Source organism: Brachyhypopomus gauderio, chromosome 10 (assembly GCF_052324685.1).
Source record: "Brachyhypopomus gauderio isolate BG-103 chromosome 10, BGAUD_0.2, whole genome shotgun sequence".
NCBI lineage: Eukaryota > Metazoa > Chordata > Actinopteri > Gymnotiformes > Hypopomidae > Brachyhypopomus > Brachyhypopomus gauderio.
Genome location: NC_135220.1, coordinates 18,559,791 through 18,571,979, shown reverse-complemented (window position 1 = coordinate 18,571,979; position 12,189 = coordinate 18,559,791). Strand labels below are relative to the sequence as shown.

At 49.3% G+C, this 12,189-nt stretch overlaps 1 protein-coding gene across 10 annotated transcripts in view; it reads right to left on the bottom strand.

Annotated features, from left to right (window-relative positions):
* Nucleotides 1–12,189, bottom strand: part of fryb (furry homolog b (Drosophila)) — a 64,974-nt gene that overhangs the window by 2,697 nt on the left and 50,088 nt on the right. For 7 of the 10 annotated variants that reach the window (XM_077020199.1, XM_077020193.1, XM_077020192.1 and 4 more), the window contains 13 exons: nt 11,990–12,130; nt 11,471–11,653; nt 9,917–10,081; nt 9,001–9,075; nt 7,240–7,407; nt 5,922–6,128; nt 5,583–5,729; nt 5,258–5,430; nt 4,732–4,942; nt 4,473–4,622; nt 1,914–2,012; nt 1,668–1,751; nt 865–882 (listed from right to left, as the gene is read on the bottom strand). In XM_077020199.1, the coding sequence (XP_076876314.1) occupies nt 865–882; nt 1,668–1,751; nt 1,914–2,012; nt 4,473–4,622; nt 4,732–4,942; nt 5,258–5,430; nt 5,583–5,729; nt 5,922–6,128; nt 7,240–7,407; nt 9,001–9,075; nt 9,917–10,081; nt 11,471–11,653; nt 11,990–12,130 (1,821 nt within the window). The remainder of the gene's footprint in view (nt 1–864; nt 883–1,667; nt 1,752–1,913; nt 2,013–4,472; nt 4,623–4,731; nt 4,943–5,257; nt 5,431–5,582; nt 5,730–5,921; nt 6,129–7,239; nt 7,408–9,000; nt 9,076–9,916; nt 10,082–11,470; nt 11,654–11,989; nt 12,131–12,189) is intronic. The other 3 variants (XM_077020195.1, XM_077020201.1, XM_077020202.1) reach the window with 1 other exon arrangement.

The window sequence follows — 12,189 nt, the reverse complement described above, 5'->3', positions numbered from 1 at the left end:
ACAAAAAGTTGTACAGCCACTCCAAACGTTTTATACATTCTGACTATTTCTGAAATTCACTCCTCTCTATTTTACAGTGTTAACACAGGTCCTGCATGTCCTTTTACACTTACACTGTACACACTACATATGAAGGACCTGCGAGTCCTTTTACATTTACACTGTAAACACTACATATGAAGGACCTGCGTGTCCTTTTACACTTACACTGTAAACACTACATATGAAGGACCGGCGTGTCCTTTTACACTTACTGTAAACACTACATATGAAGGACCTGCATGTCCTTTTACATTTACACTGTAAACACTACATATGAAGGACCTGCGTGTCCTTTTACATTTACAGTGTAAACACTACATATGAAGGACCTGCGTGTCCTTTTACACTTACACTGTAAACACTACATATGAAGGACCTGTGAGTCCTTTTACACTTACACTGTAAACACTACATATGAAGGACCTGCATGTCCTTTTACACTTACACTGTAAACACTACATATGAAGGACCTGCGTGTCCTTTTACATTTACAGTGTAAACACTACATATGAAGGACTTGTGTGTCCTTTTACACTTACACTGTAAACACTACATATGAAGGACCTGCGTGTCCTTTTACATTTACACTATAAACACTACATATGAAGGACCTGCGTGTCCTTTTACATTTTACACTGTAAACACTACATATGAAGGATCTGCGTGTCCTTTTACACTTACACTGTAAACACTACATATGAAGGACCTGCGTGTCCTTTTACATTTACACTGTAAACACTACATATGAAGGACCTGCGTGTCCTTTTACACTTACACTGTAAACACTACATATGAAGGACCTGCGTGTCCTTTTACACTTACAGCCAGTGTTTCCATTTGCTGCGCAGCAAGCGTGTGACAAGCCCAGAGTTAAGAGAGAAGAAACACAAGCTGTTAGTTATAGCATGCACGTCCCGTCCCGTCACGTCCCGTCACATCACGTCCCCTCCCGTCCCGCCACATCACGTCACGTCATGTCCCCTCACGTCACATCCCGTCACGTCCCGCCCCAGTGGGGCTGCACCCTCAGCAAGCACAGCAATCCACACCCTAAGATTAGCTGATTGGCAGAGGTCAAGCAGAGGGTCTTCAACTATAGTGAGTATGCACAAAACATTCAAACTAGAGCGAGGATGAGGAAGACAGGGAGCCCAGATGAAGCCCAACATGCAGATCTCCCTAATCATCTATGGGTTTATGTTTTATGTTTTGGTCAAGACTCCAGGGGGACAGTGTGTTCCCTCTCCCAGGTCAAACCATCTGGCTGCGACAGAGGCATCCTCATGTTTCTGCAATCTGGGTCGTTTAGGGTTCACAGAGCCATGAAGAAGGCATGAAGGAGCAGAACCCACAGAGCTAGCGGCCACTGCTCAGGAGCAAAGAGAAGAAGAAGAAGAGAGACCCAGATACCCTCAGAATGTAGGCACAGCCTTCTGTAACATTACGAGACTGAGGTTAGCCGTACGCGGGCGTCTGAGAATGTGCACTCAGGACTGTGCGCGGATGAAAGAGACTAGCGGTGTCAGCGGCGGGCGTGGGTTCTGGTGTGTGGGCCGTGTGTGTGGGTGGGCCGAGTGTTGCGGCGGTAACTGAGAGGAGGCGGGTTGTGAACACGTTCTGCAGACCTTCTCCTCGGTGTCTCCAGGTTGACAGGTGATGACCCCGTCGTCGGCGCACCTGGGAAACGTGGCCTTGCAGTTCTGTAGCCACTGAAGGGACAGACACGCACGGGTCAGATTGGGCCGCAACGAGCCGTTACACCTCTTTACATACAACTCAACGTTTCGAACTACGTTTAGAGTTTTAGAGAATCGTATGGCGAGTCTGTGTTTGAACACTGAATATGTACAAGAGCAAGAGGTACAACGTACGGAGACGGCCGCCTCCTCTCTGGTGTTGTATGTGTCCAAATACTCCTGCAACTCCAGTACGCTGAACTTCATCTTCTCCAACAGCCCATAGGAGACGATCTACCAGACAAAGGAAGGAGGGAGACAAACTTAGAAAAGACGTGCTGTGGAGAAAGAGGAGGTGCAGTATAGAGCAGGGTTACTGTTCATCATACCACTGCACCCTGATATAAAACCACCTGCATTATTCAATGTACCATTCTAGAAATTAGTAAACAGCACCAAGAACTGAAAAGGTTTAAAACATCTCCTTCAGGAGAACTCTTCTCCAGACAGTATAGGGCCCGTCTGGGCTGAGTAGAAACTGGGATTTAAGATTTTTAACAGATACAATGTCCTACTGACACACAGCCTTCACTCCAGCAATGCAATAAAATGATCCTGAAATGGAGAATTTGGTGCTTGCAAACAAGGTCACATCAGGGAGAAATGGATCACAAAAATACATTCATGCTGTATTAATGCTCAACAGTCCAGTATTCACCAAGTTCACACGTTGGTGATGGTGAATTCTCCTCCTGGTTAGTGAAGGGAGAGCAGCTCCCTCAGCAGGAGGCTGACGGAAGTGAGGAGAGAATGCACTTCATGTTAAAAGGTCAACTCTTTAACTCTCGCTGTCTGAAGAGTTTTGAATCCTTTCATTTCCCTCTTCATTATTTCTTCTTGAAGGTAAACTAGTTCTAAATCTGAAAGTTCTAAATTGGAGCTTGTTACATATGCGCTGTGTATTTGCACATGTACACAAATGTATTTAATGCTTCTAACAAATATCTTCAAACATGCTTTAGTAAAATACAAAACACAAGTTTAATTCCATAATTCACTCACTCCGCTCTCTACCTAGTTGGATGAAGACTTCATGGCTAAAACCAGGAAACAACTAAATCCTTGTAAAAATGTCAAAGGTGAAATCTACACTGTGCAGAGAAAGGGTCCTTAATTAAGGGTCAAGATTCTAGCAGAAAGGCTCAAATCGGTGGTGAGGCCATGCCAAAATCCCCTTCAAATGAGCTCCTACAGTGGAGTGTACTAAACCATCACACCTGCAGTATTGAGGAGAGTACTAAACCATCACACCTGCCGTAGTGAGGAGAGTACTAAACCATCACACCTGCCATAGTGAGGAGAGTACTAAACCATCACACCTGCCGTAGTGAGGAGAGTACTAAACCATCACACCTGCAGTAGTGAGGAGAGTACTAAACCATCACACCTGCAGTAGTGAGGAGAGTACTAAACCATCACACCTGCCGTAGTGAGGAGAGTACTAAACCATCACACCTGCCATAGTGAGGAGAGTACTAAACCATCACACCTGCCGTAGTGAGGAGAGTACTAAACCATCACACCTGCAGTAGTGAGGAGAGTACTAAACCATCACACCTGCAGTAGTGAGGAGAGTACTAAACCATCACACCTGCCGTAGTGAGGAGAGTACTAAACCATCACACCTGCAGTATTGAGGAGAGTACTAAACCATCACACCTGCCGTAGTGAGGAGAGTATTAAACCATCACACCTGCCGTAGTGAGGAGAGTACTAAACCATCACACCTGCAGTATTGAGGAGAGTACTAAACCATCACACCTGCCGTAGTGAGGAGAGTACTAAACCATCACACCTGCCGTAGTGAGGAGAGTACTAAACCATCACACCTGCCGTAGTGAGGAGAGTACTAAACCATCACACCTGCAGTAGTGAGGAGAGTACTAAACCATCACACCTGCAGTAGTGAGGAGAGTACTAAACCATCACACCTGCCGTAGTGAGGAGAGTACTAAACCATCACACCTGCCGTAGTGAGGAGAGTACTAAACCATCACACCTGCCGTAGTGAGGAGAGTACTAAACCATCACACCTGCAGTAGTGAGGAGAGTACTAAACCATCACACCTGCCGTAGTGAGGAGAGTACTAAACCATCACACCTGCCGTAGTGAGGAGAGTACTAAACCATCACACCTGCAGTAGTGAGGAGAGTACTAAACCATCACACCTGCCGTAGTGAGGAGAGTACTAAACCATCACACCTGCAGTAGTGAGGAGTACTAAACCATCACACCTGCCGTAGTGAGGAGAGTACTAAACCATCACACCTGCCGTAGTGAGGAGAGTACTAAACCATCACACCTGCCATAGTGAGGAGAGTACTAAACCATCACACCTGCAGTATTGAGGAGAGTACTAAACCATCACACCTGCAGTATTGAGGAGAGTACTAAACCATCACACCTGCCGTAGTGAGGAGAGTACTAAACCATCACACCTGCCGTAGTGAGGAGAGTACTAAACCATCACACCTGGAGTAGTGAGGAGAGTACTAAACCATCACACCTGCCGTAGTGAGGAGAGTACTAAACCATCACACCTGCAGTATTGAGGAGAGTACTAAACCATCACACCTGCAGTAGTGAGGAGAGTACTAAACCATCACACCTCACCAGTCAGAACAAACAGAAGTGTTAAGAGAAAGCCGTTGAAAGTTCGTTCTCCGCGAGGACGGAGCAGTTTCAGTGCTCACCGTGTCTGCGTCCACAAACAGTACGGGGCAGTCTGAGCACGTCTGCAGCGTCTGGGACGACCTCACGAACTTCGCCCCGATCCCCCTCAGGCTGTCGCCGAGGTAACCGGCCGCGTCACTGGTCAGGTCGCAGAACTTGGTCTGGATGCTCTGAGGAGGAACATTCATTCAGATCGGACCGTCATCTCATCGACGGTGCACTGGCTCAGGCACACACTGACTGGTGAACTACATGAGGCGTGTGGAGCGTGGCCGCCACCTGGAAGAGTGAGTAGAAGATGCGGAAGGTGTAGACGCCGCACGCGCCGTCCGAGTCGCACACCAGCTGGTTGACGTGGCAACGCCACGCCTCCTCCGCGTCCTCACACGCCGTGGGCTGGAAGGCGGCCAAGATGGCGGCGAAGAAGGGCGAGGGGGGAGGGGGGAAGCCCAGGTCGTCCAGATCGTCCCTTTCCTCGCCAAAACTGTAGCTATGGCAACACGGAAAAAGAGAGCTCTCTGCGCTGCTTGGTGTGCATGTAATCTGTAACTATGACAACAGAGTTTGTTCCATCTATCCTTTATAGAATAATGTAAAAACAAAAAAAACCAACAACAAAAAAAAAAAAAACATATTCCTGGGAATTTTTTATCCACAAGAGGGCAGTCCAAATAATATTTTCAACCAAAAAAGTAGCAATGCAGCATTACATCATCCATTAGGTGAATGTTCAATTGACATCAGTCCTATTGGTCAGCCAATATAAGCATTAGAAGAACTAAGTCTAAGTCTGCTGGAGCAGTACCCCAGCGCCGAGCCCGGCAGGCAGGACGTGTCCAGGTACCCGGGTCCTCGTTCAGAACCAGTCAGTGGCTCCAGAGTGAAGCCGGATCCACACTCAAAGCCCGGGGGCAGCTCGCTCACACAGAAGGCCAGGTCATCCTCCTGACCATAACCATCCTCATCCTCTGGCAACGGCTGCACGCGCACACACACACACACACACACACACACACACACACACACACACACACACACACACACACACACACACACACACACAGATGTTAGTCTTAGTGAGGTTTATTGAAAGGTGTTTTAATGTGTTCCTCTGGGCAGATTCTCCTCACGGGCGGAATGGCGGTGTCGTCCGGCAGGGAGGCAGCCATGCAGGGCGTGGTGGCGTTCAGCGAGGCCGGGTCAGCGGACGTGGTGTCGTAGGACGTGGACAGAGAGTCCGTGTGATTGGTGTCCTCAGAGGGAGACAGGTTCATGGTCTACAAGTAGGAAAGATATTCATAAGCCTCCAACTAGTCTGTCATTACAAAACAATCATTCATGTTGGGTGTGTGTGTGTGTGTGAGAGAGAGAGAGAGAGAGAGAGAGAGAGAGAGAGAGAGAGAAGAGAGAGGGATCAAAGAAGAGGAGGGCTAAGAGGGAGGTTCTTGTAGGAGAAGTGTGGCCCATACGAGTTGCGAGTGGGACAGGCTCTGGCTGGTGGAGTTGGACTCCTCCTCGGACGAGTCGTCAGAGTCGTGCTGCGGGTGGAGAGGGTGGAGCGGGCCCAGGCTGGGCATGCTGTCCGAGTGCTGCCCCTCCTCCAGCAGCTCCGTCAGGTCCGTGCTGTCCAGCGAACGCCGCCGCACGCCCCAGTTGAAATTGTCCATGCTCTCGCCCTGAAACGTACACACACACACACACACACACACACACACACACACACACACACACACACACACACACCTCAGTCTCCACGGCATACAGAACTTGGCCACAAGATGCTGTTAACGTGCATTTCTGCGGTTCGCCACCGCATACCCACCAGACACTTCAGTGGAAACACCAGCCTTGCAGCTACAATCACTGGCCACAGCTCACACATGCATGGTACATGTGTACAGTCACAGACACAAGACCTCTGGTTGCCCTGAACAATAAACCATCTACCCCATTCATTTCCGGTCTGTGTCTGAACACACAGCTATGGCTCGCTGGGTGTCACCTTAGTGGCAGGTCATTTTCTACGCAGCAGTGACGTTGACGTGGTAGTGCTAAGAGTCAGCGGTGTGTTGAGACTGTCAGGCACAGCAGTCACGTTGGATCTGTCAGTGTCACCGCTGGGTTAAGAATGACCCGACACCAGCAACCAATTACTGACGATGCCACACAAACTGTGCACAGATGCAGGGAAAGGGCTAAGGCATCTCAGTGCACATCTACAAGGTCTTTCTGATCAAATACTAGAAAAGCGGTGAGCTTATGTTTTAAATAATGACTTTGTGGAACGCTCATGCACAGAGTTGCTCCGTGCATTTACAGCTAGCAGCCTCTAGGTGGAGCTCTGATGCAAACATGCTTACCTGAAGTTCCTGGGCAGCACAGGGGAGAAAGACAGAGAGTTTATCCACACAGCAAGGATGAGCAGGAAAGCAAGAGTTAGAGACAGAGAATGAAGATGGGTAAAATACCAGAGTTAACTAGAGTTCAAAGAAGAGAGAGAAGGAAGGATGGAGAGAGAAAAGAGAGACGGTATGCACAGGATTTTAGAGATCAGACCAAGAACAAAATAATTTAACTTGTAGGAAGGCAGTTTCCTGCACAAACATTACATTCCTCAAGTGAAAGTTTCGGAAAGAACACCTAAGTTAGGAAGAACTGGCAGATGGATCTGAAGTTAAAAGACTGAAATTAAGTTTCCCCAGACATATAAAAAATTAGGTTAACCACGGATTCTCCAGTTCAATGTACTGCTACATGGCAGGAGATAAGCTCCGCCCACTGACTCACCTCTCCGTCCTCCAGCTCCACGTCCAGGAAGTCAAAGTCTCTGAAGACGCGGAACTGCTGCTCGGAGGCGGTGTCGTCCAGCGTGTCCTCACGTGTGCCGTCCTCCGACGAGACCTGGCTGGGCTGGCGTTCCATCAGCTCGAGGTCTCCGCAGGACGAGAAGATCACCTGTTGGAGTGAGCGTGGCTCCAGTGTCATTACACACAGCGTAATCCCAGTAATTAACCTCCTCACTGATACCAGATTGTTGCTTAGCCCCAACAGGCTGCTAAGTATAAACTGATTTCCTTAATGGCCCTACGGTTCGGACAAAAGGGAGAGGACAGTAAGGGAGCGGACAGTAAGGGAGCGGACAGTAAGGGAGCGGACAGTAAGGGAGAGGACAGTAAGGGAGCGGACAGTAAGGGAGCGGACAGTAAGGGAGCGGACAGTAAGGGAGAGGACAGTAAGGGAGCGGACAGTAAGGGAGAGGACAGTAAGGGAGCGGACAGTAAGGGAGAGGACAGTAAGGGAGAGGACAGTAAGGGAGAGGACAGTAAGGGAGCGGACAGTAAGGGAGAGGACAGTAAGGGAGCGGACAGTAAGGGAGCGGACAGTAAGGGAGAGGACAGTAAGGGAGCGGACAGTAAGGGAGCGGACAGTAAGGGAGCGGACAGTAAGGGAGAGGACAGTAAGGGAGAGGACAGTAAGGGAGTGGACAGTAAGGGAGAGGACAGTAAGGGAGAGGACAGTAAGGGAGCGGACAGTAAGGGAGCGGACAGTAAGGGAGAGGACAGTAAGGGAGCGGACAGTAAGGGAGAGGACAGTAAGGGAGCGGACAGTAAGGGAGAGGACAGTAAGGGAGCGGACAGTAAGGGAGCGGACAGTAAGGGAGAGGACAGTAAGGGAGAGGACAGTAAGGGAGAGGACAGTAAGGGAGCGGACAGTAAGGGAGAGGACAGTAAGGGAGCGGACAGTAAGGGAGAGGACAGTAAGGGAGAGGACAGTAAGGGAGAGGACAGTAAGGGAGCGGACAGTAAGGGAGAGGACAGTAAGGGAGCGGACAGTAAGGGAGAGGACAGTAAGGGAGAGGACAGTAAGGGAGCGGACAGTAAGGGAGTGGACAGTAAGGGAGAGGACAGTAAGGGAGCGGACAGTAAGGGAGAGGACAGTAAGGGAGCGGACAGTAAGGGAGAGGACAGTAAGGGAGCGGACAGTAAGGGAGAGGACAGTAAGGGAGAGGACAGTAAGGGAGCGGACAGTAAGGGAGCGGACAGTAAGGGAGCGGACAGTAAGGGAGCGGACAGTAAGGGAGAGGACAGTAAGGGAGCGGACAGTAAGGGAGAGGACAGTAAGGGAGCGGACAGTAAGGGAGAGGACAGTAAGGGAGCGGACAGTAAGGGAGAGGACAGTAAGGGAGCGGACAGTAAGGGAGCGGACAGTAAGGGAGCGGACAGTAAGGGAGAGGACAGTAAGGGAGAGGACAGTAAGGGAGCGGACAGTAAGGGAGAGGACAGTAAGGGAGAGGACAGTAAGGAAGAGGACAGTAAGGGAGAGGACAGTAAGGGAGAGGACAGTAAGGGAGAGGACAGTAAGGGAGCGGACAGTAAGGGAGCGGACAGTAAGGGAGAGGACAGTAAAGGAGAGGACAGTAAGGGAGAGGACAGTAAGGGAGAGGACAGTAAGGGAGAGGACAGTAAGGGAGAGGACAGTAAAGGAGAGGACAGTAAGGGAGAGGACAGTAAGGGAGAGGACAGTAAGGGAGTGACGGCCGCTACTTACGGATGGGTTCTTGCTCAGGCCCACCTCCTGGCCACACAGGGACAGCACATTCACCAGCTTCTCCCGCGTCCGCTTCTGCAAAGACAGTGAAATGGTCACAGTGGGCCCTGGGGGGGGGGGGGGGGGGGGGGTCCTCCTAAACTGCCCTCTACAGAGCACTCAGGGAGCACGGTAGTGCCCACAGGGTGATCCTAACAGCGTATTTGGAGAGGAGCCTTTTTTCTCTTTTATTAATCTAACTGAATGCTGAGAAATCAACAACAACTAAATGGGCACACATGGAAATGATCATGGACAGATGTTTACAACACTGACAACAAGAAACCCTTGTCAGACATTGCTATCTTTAAAAAACAAAACGAAGAAAAAAGCTATACAACATACATTCACCAGCCACCAGCCATTAAGAACACCTGTACACATGCTCATTAGTGTAATTAATCAATCAGCCAATCATGTGGCAGCAGTGCACTAGAAAAAAAAATCACACAGTCTCAGTTTTACTTAATGTTTCATTAATGTTAAACCTCAGTCTGAGCTACCGCAGCAACTTGTGGGGCTTTGGGTTGGCAGCTCACACAGAATAATGGAAGAGACAAATATTGGAAAAGCTTCCACTAAGTGGTCGTTCTGTGCCTTGTTCAGGAGTGAGTGAGTGAGTGAAGGAAAGAGGGAGGGAGACAGACTGGCCAGGCTAGTTCAAGCTAACAGGAAGTCCACGACAACTCAGATAACCACTCTACAACCACCCCGAGCAGAACAGAAATTCTTTCCCATCTTGTGGAATCCATGTCATGAAGACCTGAGGCTCTTCTGGGAGTGACTGGGGCTTGTAGCCAGTATTGGTATGGTGTTCCTAATGAAGGGGCCAGTAGATATCTACCGCATTATGACTGTTTGAGTATGCCTGCCTCACCTGGGACGACTGTGGCCTCTTCCAGCTGACGGGCACCAGGACGGGGTTGGAGCTGGAGGTGGAGGAGGTGGAGGAGGTGCTGCGAGTCACAGCGATGGCCCTGCCCTTCCCATCTCTCCCAGCAGAGCCCTGCAGCTCATCATACCTGCGTCCAATCACTGGTGTCTATACACAAACACACATACACACACGCCTGCACACTTTTGTAGACGACATGTAGATGTAACTGTAAATTGTCAATGACAAAAAACAAGAAAATTTAGTTTTACGCTTGTGTTCCTCTGATGCAGCCCACCTAACACAGTACTGGGACACACACACACACACACACACACACACACACACACCCCACCTAACACAGTACTGGGACACACACACACACACACACACACACACACACACACACACACACACACACACACACACCCTACTACAGATCACCACATGCCACCACATGGCATGGGCACACGTACCAAGCTAAACACTCCAGGCTAAACACACTGTGTGTGTGTGTGTGTGTGTGTGTGGGTGTGTGCTTCAGGCCTACACTGAAGCCTACAAGTTTCCAGCACCCAAGCCTTCCAGCTACACAACCTTAGCGATCCAGCCTTCCGGGAGATAAGTGCTGTAAGCTCGTGTGGAACGACCCAGTTAGAAATGGCTTTTATCAAGCTACACTGGTCCATCTGGACAGGATATCAGCCCTTTCATCAGGCCACATGAAAGACTCTGGGGAAACAAGAGGGCTTCCTGTGGGACACAGACCATGACCCCAACACTTTACTAATGTGCTCATGAGACGCTGCAGAGTCGCGATCAAACTGTTTTCCTCTGCTTTTCATTTGTGGAGCATAACTGGTCTACAGGAATAACGTGAATCGTGCTCTGTTCCTTTCCAAGAAACCCGTCCCTGGTGTAGGAACACGAAGACTGGAGTCCTCGGTCTGCTGGAGTCTTGTGCTCAGCTGGGAGAAGACATTTTATTAGCCGTTTCAAGTCTGAAATCATTTCCTGGAATTCAGGAGGTTCTCACACCCACACCCTGGGTTCAGACGGTATCTTGAAAAGCGAGGTATTTTGGTTCATTTGCTACTGAATCCTGATATAGTCTGGATTCATTTGCTTGGCTGACCTTAACTTGGCTGACTGCAATTAGATGTTGACCTGTGTACTCTGCGTTCACACACAAAACTCCATAGATGTGGAGACTGGAGACACTCTGGTGTCCTGTGCTGAATGGGAGTTCAGGAAGACACACCCAGGCCTTGACCTAACCCATCAACAGAAACTCCCATCTTACAGCATTCTTATCAGTCTTTTGCATTCCAGCCCAACAGCTGCAAAGCCCAGATTTAGAAGTGTTAACTTACTGCCCGTGAGACAACGGGATGCGTGAAGTCTCTTATTTCTGTTTTCACAGACCACTAGATATTCTTGGGTCAGTATTCAAGGTAAAGCGGCTTACTGGGAAGCTGTAATCTTTAATTCTGTGACAGCCGAGAGTCAAATTTGATGTTCTTGCATTCTCAGCACATTTGAGCTTGACCCGAGTACCTCAGAGATGTCGAAGTGGAACTCCAGCGTTTTGCCGGGCAGCGCTTTAGACGAGCCGTCCCACATCATGCGGCTGACCTCCAGGTTGGCCAGGTCGCCGTGGGCGTAGGACGGCATGGAGAGGCTCGCCGATCGGGACACCACCAGCTTCAGCACGTTCAGCGCTTCCTTCCAGTGGACAGTCTTCAACACACACACACACACACACACACACACACACACACACACACACACACACACACACACACACACACACACACACACACACACACACACACACACACACACACACACACACACACGTCACCAGTGCAGGAAGAGCCTTTCAGATCTTTTCTAGAAAACTCCTTTCACATGTCAATGCACATTTTGTCCATAGAAGTAAAATGCACAGATATAGTACACAGCACAACTCTATCATATACAGTATAACAGTATAGTATACAGTATAGCAGCATATACTCAGATTACAGTCCAGATATGCAGAACAACACTAACCACACTGTACAGATGACCTACCTGTACAAACTTCTCGATAGTTTTAAGCACCTCCATGTTGAAAGGTTTGACTGAAATGCCCACCAGGTCCATGTGACTCAGCAGGCTGTAGATAATCTGAAGCAGAGGCTGTTGCATGCTGGGTAAACCCTTATCCAGCAGCTACAGGGAGAGCAGAGGGCAGGTACGATGAGAAGACCCCTCGGACTACTCTATAAATC